General features: G+C 41.2%; 1 protein-coding gene across 1 annotated transcript; it reads right to left on the bottom strand.

Moving 5' to 3' along the window:
• Positions 1–1853: 1853 nt before the first annotated feature.
• On the bottom strand, positions 1854–14977 carry LOC148025847 (uncharacterized). The gene is made up of 3 exons (XM_087693105.1): positions 14731–14977; positions 14433–14625; positions 1854–2427 (listed from the first exon to the last, which is right to left on the bottom strand). The coding sequence occupies exons 1-3, from the start codon at positions 14836–14838 to the stop codon at positions 2300–2302; spliced, it is 429 nt and encodes a 142-aa protein (XP_087549231.1). The 5' UTR covers positions 14839–14977; the 3' UTR covers positions 1854–2299.
• Between the last annotated feature and the right edge of the window lie 442 nt (positions 14978–15419).

Here is a 15419-nt window from a genome sequence, read left to right as displayed (position 1 = left end):
TAATATCAAGTCATGCCCTTTAAAAAAGAGTATTTGTAGTGCCTTGTGCCTTTTAAAAAAGGGTTGGTAGATGCTGCCAATTCCCGTGTCATATAAAAGTGCCTCTCTACAAGCTCTCAAGTGTTCCCCTACCGAGAGAACTTTTCATGATTAAGTAAAATTACCTATTCAAAAAGCAGAACGCTTGGAACAATTGTCACCATATATTGGACTCGCTCGAGAAACTCGGTTTACTTTTCCCCCACAATCATTGCCTTTTCATTTTAGTTGTTATGCACTTTTACTCTACCCATAGCTAACCTTGTCACAGTACCTTTTTATGTATTCTTCCCTTCTTTACAATGGTCTCTTTGCACTGCAAGTGTACTCTCTCTTTTAGACTCAAGGAAGCCAAAACACTACAAAAAACGCAACACTAGAGTGTGCCCTCCCTCCCCAAGCCATCATTTTGAAAAGATTGGGCAAGGAACTAAAGGGGGTACTGCAGTTTGTGGACAGCCCTATCAGATGCTGTAAAAATTCAATATCACACAAGTACTCCAAGGATCCCAGATATGCATCTAATCTTTGAATCTAATGTCACCTGGCTCACTGAAGGGCGTGTACCAATTGGGGTGAAGTTCTCTCCTGCATATTAGTTGGCAACTGTATAGATGAGAACTATATACATACGAACACGTTTGGCAAGCCAGACCATATTTGGAAAAAACAATGTTACCTCTACTATACCATACACTGTTACCTCTACTATAACATACAGATTGACGTAGTGCTATCTCCTAATCAGGCATGGGACTACAACATCTCTGACAGGTGCACTATCGAGTGAACTGGGACTTCAGTCAATACCAAGGCCGCAGTCCCCAATACATAAACAGGTTCAGACTGCACTTTACCTGAAAGTGAGATTTTTGAGACCCCCATCGTGTCATGCAGCCTAAAGCCCATATAAAGGTGGCAATCTACCAACCAATTTGTTCAGACCCCACGCTAGAGATTGATCTACAAGACAATTTTATGGTGGCCAGGCTTGCCAAACGAGACATGGACAATGGTGCTAACATAAATACTGTCAACCCCACGGACACCTCTAGAGGTGGATGCATATATACCAGACAATGCTCATCACTCTAATATTAATATATCTTAGATGCGTTTGAACTACAGAACCATAAAGAAGGAATTCTATTTAGCTAAACTCTCATATATTTATATTACATGCGTTTACACTACAGAACCATAAGAAAGAATCTACTTGGCTGAGAGCCCGAGACTGAACTATCTGCATAATTCTAAGGATCCGGAGAGATATGTCACAGGCATACAGTATTGGCCATATCGGTTTAACAGGAAAATGCACTTCTGTAGAATGTGGTAGAGAAGATTGAAAACCAACACTCAACCTGCAACACACACCATAGATTGGAATGCAATCTCGCAAGCAAGTCCCCTGACCACCCCTCGGGTTTTCCCCCCACAAGGGGTGCACAGGTCACTTTGTGGTACTCATCTGTGGCATTCATTCTTATATCTAGGGGAACTTCAACATGCTACATTAGATGATGCAGGTTGCTCAGGACAATCATTTTTAAAATCTCTCCATCAGTTCAGATTGCTTTTTACCCATAAACTACAAAGAAGATGAGATAGATATCTTCTGAAGCCATCTGGTATTAAGAAGACACATACACATTCCTCATTCCTGACTCCCTCTTGCTCTTATAAAATAAGTAGATTGGCCTCAAAGTCCTTCCAACCATAAACGAACATATTTACCTCAGAATTTTTGCATATGGAAAGCAAGCCCATTAATCTGAAGACTACAAAAAAAAACACTCCACAAGAGTCAAAAAAGATGGAAACATGCACAAAAGCACTGTCAAAAGAAAATGCGGCATATATATAATCATAACCACCTTCAAAGCAGGTGGTCTAGCATGTCCCAAAAGGAATTTTTCTGGTGTACAGGAGGCTTACAGCTCACAGCATCTCAAGTTATTAACAATAGCATTTTACATCACCAATGCAGTCAAGGCCCAAACTATACAATGCAATAGCGAACCAAGTTGAAAAGTATTATGGAAACAGACTATAGATGATCTGCATCTCACCCCTGTGAGGTTTTCTCAACACTACTCAAATTTCAAGAACATGAAAAAGAGAGCGAACAGGGGTATAATAAATACAATGTACAGCCGCAACACTGTCCATCTGTTGGTATGACTGCTGTAACAGTCGCCACTCAGTAGCATTTGCAACAAAACTGGATTGGGTTCTTTGTGCACCAGCAATCACATCATCAATCAAACTTCAAAGACACCACCCGTGAGTGGCGACTACGCTTTGCAGCTTTGGTAAATATTCTGCTGAAACAAGGAGGAGCCCACCAAGGCCTACGGACCTCCTGCTCCCCTTGTAAACATGCCACTGCAACAATCACGAGGGAATAGTAAATTTTCATGCACGCTTGCTCAGGCAGTAACAAAATAAAAATCATTTATATAAAATACACAATTTTGACAAAGTATCATTCGTAACCTTAGATATTACAATCTCTGAGTAAACCTGCTGAAACAAAACGACAATGGTCTAGGTACAACTAGTAACTGTCTGCCAAACTCAACCAGGTTGGTCTGGATTCTTAATATCAAGGTAAAAAATCTCCATGTGTCTTACATCCATTCTGCTGCAGATGGACACCCACTACCTTTTGGGGTGCAAATACTTATATTATAGGTTTAGATTATACTTTGACTTCAACACATTCAATAAATTCACGCTTCTTTTTCCACTTGCCTGTGTGCACACATGCAAAGTGAAGATTAATAGTGTATGTTCAGGTGTCTGCTTGCTGCTGCTATTCTAGATATGCAAGTTCGTGCAATCTATTTGACAGAAGCAATGAATCTGATGCAGCTTGCAATGACACAAGCATTTCCTACAAGGGCCGACCATGGCCTCAACTGCTGCTCTTTGCCTACTTCTCACGGTCACACAGCCTCCTCTTTTGCCTGTCAACCTGCTCACTCAATAATGTAGAGTCCCATAATGTCAATATATTCAATCAGCTGGCCTCAATAATGGTGCAGCTATACTGCTTCTGTAGTGCTATTGGATCCTTCTCGACTTTACTCATGAATAAATTGCTTGTTGTCCAAGTGGATGACCTGCAAGTCACTATCAGTTCAATTGCTGCCACATGCTCACTTGCTACTCTTGTCAAGAGAGTTGCTGGTCTAGACTGCAATGCCCCCACTTATCCACTTTCCAGGAAGCTTCAATGGCAGGAAAAGGTTAGTGCTCCCAATACCATGATGGAAACAGCAGACTCCAAAGATGCAAAGGAACGGACAGCAAGAAGAATGAACACAATGATGTGGGCAGAACAATCCCCAAGGCTAAAATGTGCAATATGAGAACTGACTTGTTGGAAGTGGTGGCAGCCTAAATGTAGGCAACTAAGAGATAGGCCCCACTTGTAGCTGGTCAACCAGCTATGCCCACCTAGAAGAAGTTAAAATAACCTGAATACTCTGTGACACAGAGCCAGAAACACAAATCACTTTTACCTTTCTTGTCCACTGCTCACACCTGTAACAAGTATTAGGGAAGGTTGCAGAACAAAAGTAACATACCACCAAGCCATAGGGATTTCATTTGCCATATTATCCCACATCATACAGGTCCTAATATCCCTGCTTGTATTAAAAATGCTCACTATAGAACAGAGTCCTTGCCCCTCATAGCTGAACATGTTTGCTCAATGCTGCTCCAGCAGCTTTCACCGCTTCCTCAGACTGCTGACTGTTCATGCAGCACATAGCTGCATCTTTTGCAGATTTCCAACCTGCCTGTTTTTGGGAGCAATTTCCAGCCGATTCAAGATCAAAAATGTAAAGTCCAAGGCAGAGGGTGCAGTTCTCTCTGATACCCTTCTCTCTTGTCCAGCCCTTCTTTCCAAAGAACATGTTTTGATCCCCAGCCCTCCCCAGTGCTGCATTTTGCAGATCAGCCGAAAAGAAAACATTCCCAATTTTTAAGTCATGCTGCGAAAAGAGATAGGTGCTCCACCCATGCAAAGAATAAGGAGCCATTGTATAATTAAGGGATGCAGCCAAAAAGCAACAGAGGTAGTCGTGGCAACCACAAATAAGTGCAGAGACGAACCCTCTACACATGCCTTCTATGATGATTACTATCAATGTATGAATGAGAAGGCCATTGAGCCTCAAAAGGGGGTCATTCATGGCGGATGAGCTTGTGACCGAGGTTATTCCTACTATGCTTCATCACATACACCACTGAAGCATGCTTTTCTCCACATCATCGAGGCATGCTCAAAAGGCCTCCTACCCACCCATGGGGACAGCTTCTCACACCCAGTCCATGAAGAGGGCCGACTTCAAACCCATCGCATTACTGATGTGGCCGCTGCCTTACCTCTAGAGCCCCCACATCGTCATCGTCATCGTCATCAAAATGCTGCTCCTGTAGAGTGTTCATAGCCAGAAATTGGCATGTGGGCATCAAACTGACATGAACCTTTTCTTCACCCCCCTCCGGTGTGCAGGCAGCTGCATAGAGTAAGCCCCAAGGGCAGGATTTGGCTCTTATCCCCCGAATTGTAATTCAGCCCATTCAGGGCTTGGTCAAGTGGGACCAGAGAAAGCTAGCTCTTCAACCAGGTTGACACAAGATGATACCACTGGTCTGCTCCTCAACCTAAAGTGAGTCTTCCTTCATTAATCATATCTCCCCCCCCCCCCTTTCATCCCCTCCCTGGGTTCCCTTGTTCGAGGAGAACAGTGCACATAGTGAGCAGGTTGCTGCTCTAATAGCTATGGAACACCCCCACTAAAATTTCCAACCTACACATATGGCATGACACAAGCCATAGCAAGAAACATAAATGGATAGACATTAGACTCACCTTCCAACTTTAGAGGCAAATGGACTCACCTTCCAACTCTAGAGCCAAATGGGCTCACCCTGAGCTTTGAGCAGGTGGGATATTGAGCCAAACCGCCATCATAAGATCTGGCCTCTCATATCATCCCATTGCACAAATGAGAGTGCATAGGGTCTGGAGTCCAAGCATGTTAATCACATGAGATGTCCCACAAACAAGCTCTTTAGTGCTTTCAAAGTCCTTAACGACCCTAGCCTTCAAGGCACATTTTATCATGTCCTTGTATGGTTGTGATGGTATGCTGGGAGTACTTCGGTATCACAATGTTCCGGTTCCACTAAATGCTTACAACTAGAAGGTGGCTACGACTCCTACAAGGAAGGATCATGTTTTGAATATAAAAGTTAAAGCTAATGAGACGTCATATTTCTGCCTATTTGATTTTTGTGGAAGGTTAGAAAGATCAAGGCATTGGGTCTAACCTTCCTAAATAAGACAAGAAAAGCATAGATTTCTTAGTATATATCCAAGTTATTTTTCAGAGTCTTTGCCTAAAGAGCTTCCACCTACGAGGCCTAAACATCATGTTATTGAGTCTCAAATATCATGCTAAGATAAATAGAAACTGAATTCAAGTAAGATTTTTCATATCCAAAATAGTCTATACAACTTCCAAGAAGACAAAATGTTGAAGTACTGATCGAAAAACCTAAGGATTGAAAAACTCAAGAATTAATAAAAAATGCATATGGACAAATAACAACACGTCCATTCTAAGCACCTTAGAATTTTACAAAACAAAAACCCAACTCCACAAAGTCACTCTAGACTCTGCAAAAATAGAAAAGGGGAAGGAGAAAGAAACAAAAACAGCAGAAATTTGGAGTTTTGGAGCGTTTCCAACAAGTAAAGGGATGAGAAAGGCAAATACAGAAGCGAAAACAGAAACAATGAAACAGTAAAAATGTGGTGCTTTAGGTGCCAGGGCGTTTCCAATAACTATGCTATGATCACCTCAAGTGAACTGGGGGCTTTGAATTAAACTTACTAAGAAGAAAAACTAAATGAATTTAGCATAATAATAAACCCTTTGCTTTTAGGACTTGGACATTAGGTGGCAAAAAGCTAGGCTTGAGGGACAAGCACTTGACAAAAGTAGACCCTCCCAATTTGAAAGCAGCCTACTTGGTTTTGGAAAAGTTAGAGTCATGATCTCACCCCCCTTAAAAACCCCAACATATGTAAATCCCTTTTTAAGGAGCATAAGGTTCAAGGGCTTTGGTAGTTTCTAAGAAAGGGATCATAAAGGAGCAATTAAAGACCAAAATCAATGTCAAAAGTCCCAAGCATTGTAAGGATTTGAAAAAGGACCCCACAATCAAGAAGATTACACTTGAACTAGAGGTAACCCCAAACATTGGACACCCTGTTGACCCCAAAACTAGCGACCCTTATGGCATTTCTTTAACTTGATTGCTAATGGAATGAGTACAACCTGAGATTCACAATCTCCCTTACTGTTCCAAAAAGCCTCTTTGCTATAGCAACAATCAACAATCAATTCAAGCCAATTGCCCCTTGATTTTTTACCCAAGACTTGCACAAATGGAACCACCAACTAGCCAAATGCTGCCCCAAATTTACAATGAATGGGCTGGCATTTGAATTACCTAACAATTACACAAATTTCAGGTGCTAAATTCAGTGTATGATGCCTTTACCAATTGGCACGCATCCCGAGGTGGGCTACCAAACGCTAATTTTTGCAAAAATTTTAAGGTTTACAGCAAAGATCTCTCTGTTGTTCACCAAATTTGGCTAATCTACTCAAAATGGCTGAGAAAAGCTGAGATCTCCTAAGAATGGATTGGAATATATAAGGGAAAGCCAAGATGAGAGAGAAAATCTGATTTTCAATGGGAGAAAACCCTAAATTCTACACAAATGGAACCACCAAGACTTGCACAAATGGAACCGCCAACTAGCCAAATGCTGCCCCAAATTACAATGAATGGGCCGGCATTTGAATTCCCTAACAATTACACAAATTTCAGGTGCTGAAATCTGTGTATGATGCCTTCACCCATTGGCATGGGTCTCGAGGTGGCTGTCAAACCCTAATTTTTGCACAAATTTAGGATTTACAACACAGATCTCTTTGTTGTCCACCAAATTTGGCTGATCTACTCAAAATGGTTGAGATCTCCTAAGAATGGGTTGGAAAAGATAAGAGAGAGCCAAGATAAGAAAAAATCTAATTTTCATTGGGAGAAAACCCTAAATTCTGCCAGTTGCCTACTCCAACCTGCATTTAATGTAGTCACCTACTGCCAGGCACCTCCAAAATACTGTCACCTAACCAGCAATGCTGTTGCCAACCCTTGGAAGGTGACTCCCTGCTGTCCCCTACCTGTTGAGGTCCCCAGATAGTTATCTTTTGCAGCAAATTGTTGTTCTCTAATCAAAAAATGAGCCAGTAGCTCTCTCTCTCCCTCTCCCAAGCTGTAAACTAACTAAATGGTTGAGATAGCCCCCAAAAACGTTTTCTCATCTTGCATGGGCACTTTTGCCAAGTGACAACCTTCTAAACCCATTTTTTAGCATTATCTAGCATTTAATTAATTTTCAAAATTAAATAATCTTGAAAAGTAATTTCAATCCTTCTAACCCTGCCCAAAATTAAATGTGCCCATCTATAATTAAATTGGCTAGGCCATTTGCAACCTGGAGTGGTCCCCAACCTCTGTTGACCCTTAGACTCGCATTAATTAATTGATCAATGCTAGTCCCTAGTGTCACCACCAGCACTTATTGGCCAAAAAACTAGGCCAAGGTCAAAACTAATACCAACTGACCCCCAAAGACCAGCTAGGATACCTTATCACAACTCTTGCCTTTAACACCCATTGCGTTCTCGGGGTCCTTGGCTAGTTACCATGAAATACCCTTACACATTAGATTAATAACCCAATCAAATGTTATCAGCAAGATTCAAGCATCTCAAAATTTCACATCCTTGTGACACCCCCTCTAAGATCCTGGACATGGCATAAGGTTCAAGGATCTGAAGAACAACTTGAGGAAACACATTCGTAAACAAGTTTGCTAAGTTATCATGGATCTTATAATACACCACACTAATAGTCTCATCCAGGAACAGCTTCCGAATGAAAGGTACTATATCTCAATGTGCTTCGACCTAGCATGAAATGCAGGATTCTATACCAAAGCAATGCAACTCTCCTTGTCGCAATGAAGTATAGTAAGACCAATCTAGGGACAACCAAGCTCTCTTAACAACCTTCAAAGCCACACTATCTTAGAAGTGAGAGAAGACAACTTTATACTCTACCTCTATAGATGATAGAGCAACTGTGGGATGTTTCGTGCTACTCCAAGGGATAGCACATGCACCCAAAGTATAGCAATAACGTGTCATTGACCTCCTGTGGTCAACATCTCTAGCCCAATCTAAATCTGTCCAACCCTGCAAAACAAAGGTTGTATCTCCTGTGTTGAGCTAAAAATTCATTATAAACTAATTGCCTCTTTAAAAAAGCCCCAAAACATGTAAATTACCAAAAGTTTGTGTTTAGGGTTTAGGGTTTAGGGCCATTAAATAGGGGGTGGTTCTACAAAGTTTGTGTGCCCCACATGCAAAACCCTAATTTGGGAGATCCTTCTGCATCTACAAATAAACATGTTGACCACCATTCAGCTCTATCCTTGTGTGCAGGTTTCTCACTTATACATGGAAATTTCAGCCATCAGTCGCCGATCCTTTTGCATCTACAAATAAACGCGTTGACCACCATTCAGCACTATCCTTGTATGCAGGTTTCTCACTTATACGTGGAAATTTCAGCCATCAGTCACCTTGCTGTCCAACCCCTACCGACAACAGCTCGGCATCTTCCAATACTTGACACCCAATCTACTGCTGCCGCCTACTACCAAGAGGTCCCATCAGCTGCATTTCCAGTCCCGCTGCTATCGCCAGCTGATATCCTCTCTCCGACACCTTCCCACCTTGCGTTAATACCTCTTGCTACAGGTCAACCGGTTGCCGCCCCTCTCCGACACCTACTACAGCTACGTTTTGCTATCCAGCATGCTGCCTCCATCATCTAACACCTCTGCTGTCGACTAGCTGTCTATAGGCTGTAGTGACCAGTTTTCAGCCTTCCTCCACACTCCTACAGCTCCAACTACTGACTTTAGCACTCGGGATCCGTCTCTAGTGGGTGTCATCACTCACCACTCTACCTTTGCAGATTCAGTACACTCTTTACATTTATTTACTGCATTGATTCATTCACTTCAGAGTTCTCTTCTCTATCTGTTTGTATTTGTGATTTTTGCGTTTTGAATTTTGAGTTTGAGTTTGAGTTTGCATTCTTTGTTTATTGCGTTACTGTCTAGGTTATGGTGTTTTAGTCGTGTTCGTACATTTTGTGATTGTACTAAACATTTTGTGTTTTCTCAATACAAACCCTCGCATATCTTCACATGGTATCACAGTCGGTGCCCTTTTAAAGGGTATCTTGTCATATTGTGGAGTCTTGGTTTTGTGCAAGATACACAAACGACACATAGCCAATTCATAATGTCTCAAACTCCTCATTGGGATCCCATGATGTCTTATCAAGCTTCTCTATCACTGGAGACCATGAGGTATTATGGACTCAACAAGAAAGATGACACTTCACCTTCACCTTCGCTGTCTTCTCCTTTTCCTAACTTCATGACAGATGAGGAGTCTAATGAATTCATGCGCAACGAGTATAGTCCAACTTATCTCCCTCCTATAAGTTTTTCCACTACATCCGAACCAATTGGTGAGGCTGGCTACCTCTTCAATCAAGGAGAATATACAACATTTGGGACAATCGACGAACCATCTTCTTCATTGCAGCCGAGCTCGATGTCTTTGAGTCTTATGAATCAAACAGTCTCCTATTTGTCCTTTTGGTGTACAAGATCCAAATAATTTTCAGTATGTCAATTTTGATTGAGGAGGCATGGCTATAGACGCAGATAAACATCTACAAGTACACCTAGAACTATATCTTATGTTTCTTCTAAGCATGGAGTTGACACTTCTCTTTCACATCTCCCTCCTGTGTTCTACCCACATCTCCCAAATATCTATCTTTTGCATTCAATAATTAAAGGTTACACTCCACTTCTGCATCTAGCACGCTGGGAGTTGGGTCTTCCATCTCTACTCCTAGTTCGTTCACTTTCTCTACATCCCATGTCACCTATCCTCAGGTGAATGCCACTTTGCACTAGAGTACATCTTTAGGAGACATGCCACCCTTGAACTCTATGCCTTCCACATTTCCGAAGTAAGCACATCCTTTTATCCTGGGACAATGATGATGGGTATCCCCATCACTTCCCCAAGCGACTCACCTCCCCGTCTATCAACCGCTCAGACGTAGGGATTCTCATCCTCATGGGCTCTTCATGCGATCACCCTACCCATGCCTAATCACTCCATTCCCACTTTTGGATCCATTGTACACACTTTACACATGCATAGTGGACACTTTGGGATTAATTCCCAAGTATACTCCACTCCCCCACCCTACACACCTTTCCCAACTTACAAAACCACCACTCTTATTGTTACGGCCAAGAATGCCTTTACGTATAAGGCTCACTTTATTCGATCAGATTTCACTAATTGGTCAAACTTCATGCAACAAGTGCTTGAATCTCAAGGTCTTTGGGACTTGTACATATGCCTTTACAAATAAGTATTAATCGATCAAATTTCACCACTTGGTCAAACATCATGCAACATGTGCTTGGATCTCAAGGTCTTTGGGACTTGGTCGTTGATCTAGAGTCTATGCTTGACTCATCCTAATCACATCCGTCAATGGAGAGCATGCAATACTACAACCAATGGTGAGTTAATGCAAGGGTTGCTTCCTAAGTTTCTCTCTCAAAAATAACATTTTCTCCTTGCATCTAAGAATTGGAGTCATCTCATTGACCACTACGCCACACAAGATCACACTCGATGTATTAGTCTTGACTTTGAGCTTCAAGAATTTTCCATTGAAGGGATGATTCGAAAGTCAAACTAATTGAATATCGGCAATTACTCGCTAAGTTTGCTACTACTAGCTCACCGAAGTCAAATAACAATTAGGTTACATTCTTCTTGAATGAGCTTCTTGAAAAGTATTTCCACTTCATCCAACACATTATCTTGTTGCACCAATTGCCAACCTTCTATGAATTCGAATGTCAATTCTTGCGTTACACGAGACTGCATAATCAAGTCTACAAGAAGTCCTGCATGGGCATTTTTACCAAGTGACAACTGTCTGAATTCATTTTTCAGCATCATCCAATCATTTAAATAATTTTCAAAATTAAATAATCCTAAAAAATAATTTCAACCCTTCTAACCTTGCCTAAAATTAAATATGCCCATCCATAATTAAATTGGCTAGACCATTTGCAACCTAGAGTGATCCCCAACCTTTATTGACTCTTAGACTTGCATTAATTAATTAATTAATACTAATCCCTAGTGTCACCACCAACACTTATTGACCAAATAACTATCCCAAGGTCAAAACTAACACCGACTAACCTCCAAAGCCCAACTCGCATAACTTATCACAACTTTTTCCTTTGACACCCACTATATCCTCGAGATCCTTGGCCTATCACCATGAAATAACTACCATGTGCATCACATGTGCTAAACAACCTTGCACATTTGATTAATAACTTGATCAAATATTATTAACTAGATTAAAGCATCCCAAAATTTCACGTCCTCATAACAAGGGTACCTACCTCACATTCTACTTGTGCATTCAAAATCTAATAAGGACCATTTGGCCAAAGTACTATTTAGCCTCGAAAGGACCCAAGTTTTTTTTTAAAAATAAAATCAACCATTAAATCAAAAGAAAATGAAGCCCTACACATCTCCTAATGCTTCTCAATTTCGCTAAAATATATATCCACAAACAAAGAAACTTTACAAAGGAAAAAAGCAACTCTTCATGAGAGAAGACGCGTAAACAATCCACATAGCCAAGCAATGTCCAAACAAAGATCAAAAAAAGGCTTCACCAATAAAGCATACCGTGGATTGACTACAATCCATGCCTTTGTACCCACTCTTATGCTTTGATACATGCTCTTATACGTTTGTGGTCGATTGCTCCTAACTACTCATAGAACATGTTTTTGCTTATCTAATCATAATCAGTGATCACACTTGCATTCTGCTTTTCTAACTTTAGAGAGTCTCGTGTGTTGGGAGTTGTGATATTTCTCTACGTTCACTTCATTAATGCGCTTGTCTTTGTGTTTTACTTTCTTGACTACGTGTGCATTAATAAAAAATTGAACTCTTTCCTTTGGGCTACCTGACCACAAGTGTTCCAAATATCTCTCTTAAATCCATTCTCATTTTTTCTTCATTCACTTCTATAGCATCTTTATTTGATAAAGCTTAATGTATGAGATTCTATCACCCATGTAAGCTCTTATCCTTTTTAACAACTCCAAACCATTCAAGTTTGAACCGACACATTCTACTCAATCCTTTCTTCTTTGACTGACTATAATCCAAGACCAACTTTGCACCATACAAGCTGTCCTTCCAAAAGCGCATCTATTGGGCATAATGTTTTACAAGCTCCTTCTCGGGTTTGATTGTGTGGCCAATTCTTGAGGACTCTAACTTCCACAAATCCCATGAGTTTCCAACACGCCTATGTGGTTGAAACATAAGTCCATACTCATATTACAAGAAATTTATATATCATGGATTTTAGGCCTTTTAATAAGCCTTTCCTTGGGTAGTGTGAGAGTCTATTTTGGGCCTAACTTGTTATCTCGAGTCTTGATATGCTGCCTATTTATATACCCCTCTCCACTCTTAACTTATATCTTGCATCATCACACATCTATGGAGAGAGGGACCGGAGGCAATATTGGTCACTACATTGGTGCCCTAATGGTATTGTATTGTACATCTCATGCTTCATCTTATGGATTCCATCGCCCATTCATTATGAGTTCTTATGTTCACCTCTTTGTCAATGTCTATGCTTTGTTCTTTCCATGCTTCTGTTTCTCACATGTTTTGATCGAAAATAGAGGACCATTGATACATCCTTTACAAATTAAAAATTTGAAAAAGTTCCTATTGGATAGCAAGAAGATTAATCCCATGCAACTTGGGAGGGAAGAGTGGAGACCAAAATTGAGTTGTCCTCTCTTTACTTTTCCCCCTCAACCTATGCCACACATCCTCCATTATATTTCTTTTCCCAGCATCATCATGACACAATCACTATGAGACCTCCACCTCTTTGAAAAACTCATTTTGAATCTCCTCATCTACAATGGCCAAGAATTCCCATGTATTGCCAGTTCTCTTAATAACAATACACTCTTTGATCCCCCACACTATTTCCTAGACATAGAGTGCTTGAGGTCATCTTTAAATTGGCATCTTTTATTCAAAACTATCATGGCATATCTTAAGAATAAAAGTTTTATGAAAAACCCTATGAAAGTAAGACTAGTTTGACATATATCTCATCTTTGTAGGAAATCAAGATTGAACAAAATGTAAGGTCGTAATTTGTTGCTTTGAGTACATGTTTGCTTGAATGCTATGTTAAAGCAAAGCACCTTAAAAGGTGCATTCTAGCCCTTCCAACCTTCTTACTTTTAGTCTAGCATGTATCTCATCTTTGCAGTAAATTAAAATTGAGCCAAATGTAAGGTAAATTCTTGTTCATTGAGTGCATGCTTTTGATAGCTTTGTAAAAGCAAAGCGCCTTAAAAGGGGTATTCTATCCCTTCTAACATTCTTGCAGCATTGATGATGTACCTCTAACAACTTTTGTTCCAAGATCGATCATCATTAAACATTACTATCTGGCACCCACAACTACATATGCTAAGAAATGCATTACCGAATTGGCTGAGTCCAATTGGAACTGTTTCGATCTTTTGTGTGCAACAAGTGCCACAACTGCTCACACATGCCTGAACTATAATTTCAGCCTATCTGAGTCCATTTTGGATGTCAATATGCTGCATAACAGCTCGTGGCTTTTACTGTTAACTTCAACCTTGTGCTTCAACCAGTCGTACATAACTAAACACCCTTATAAATATGGCGTACTGGTAACGAACAGCTCAAAACATTAAGAGCTAGTCTACAGAGTGTATTATCCAATCTAGTAGTTAGAACAGACTGACACTTTTCTGGAGGTAGTTACCAAAAGCATTAACAGCTAAGTGTGAAATTGATGTACAGTAATGAAGCCTTTCCATTAGTAAGACCAGGCAAGCATATAACGACTACGGTGCATAACAGTTTCAACGTCCCTGCTCGGAGACTTGCTCTCAACTTCATCATCCACTGTTTATGAAGGAGACTCGGAGGATCTGCTAATTATTCATGCATGTCCCATGCATTGACTAAAGACTCGACTTCTCCCATTTACAGTAGAAAGTGAACAACCTTTCACACGGCGCAACTCCTGACAGAGAGTGAAGAAATCTCCCCATTTCATGCGGCACCGTCGGATGAATCTCAGGATTTCTTCGGTGGTAAAATTAGAGAGCTTGTCGAGGTACTCCCCGTTGACATGGTTTTGCTTGAAAGCCTCTGTGTATCGGCCCAGGCCGATTTCTTCGAGCCACAAGCATGCATCCTGACAGCCAGAACCAATAAAAGCATTGCAGAGGAGAAGAGCACAAGCAGAGAAAGCAGATGAAAGAAGCACGAGAAGAGGATGAATGCCGCTTGGGATCAATACCTCATCGGTCCATATGAAGAAATCCAACACTTCCGGGCCACGTTTCTTCCTCGAAGGGCCTGTAGACTTCCACCAAGGCTGGGAAGGCGGATATGGTACTAAGGCCATGGGGGAAGGAAGGACGGGAAGGAGCGGAGAAAGAGAGAGAGAGGAGAGGAGAGGCGCCTACATATTCTTAACCCTAAACGGGAGAGGGCGCGAGTCTGTGCATATGGCCTGTCAATCTCGCGGCAGGCTCTGCTAGGCTTATCCCGCAAGTCTCTTTAGATTCCCTTGTTACACGCGTGTGACACGCGTGGCCATCCGCACGCCCCTGCCCGCCACCTAGCACTAAGCACTTTTGTCGTCTTGCTGTTGTGTCTCGCAAATTTGCATGTCTTAAATGTTTTGTCCAAAAGAAGAATGGAATTGGACAATGGAAACTCTAACCTTAAGAGTGCGCTACCACACACCGACTTTGTATTTGCATCCAAACGTAAAGGTAACCTACATATCTCGTAAGTGGGGAAGAGAGAATACATATCCACCTGCAATTATTTGACATGCAAAAGGTTTAGTAGATCTGTGCTTGACCTCACTCTAAGCCTGCTAACTCCTGCGTTGCACAGTTTCCTTACTTCTGCTTGCTCACAAAAAAGCTATGGCGCATAATAGCATTACTAGGCGCTCCGCGCCTAGACTCGCCCCGG

Source organism: Lygodium microphyllum, chromosome 14 (genome assembly GCF_053477565.2).
Source record: "Lygodium microphyllum isolate KBCC chromosome 14, Lygodium_microphyllum_v1.1.10, whole genome shotgun sequence".
NCBI classification, from domain to species: domain Eukaryota; kingdom Viridiplantae; phylum Streptophyta; class Polypodiopsida; order Schizaeales; family Lygodiaceae; genus Lygodium; species Lygodium microphyllum.
Note: the sequence above shows the minus strand (reverse complement) of the source record. Positions and strands in the feature narration are given on the sequence as shown.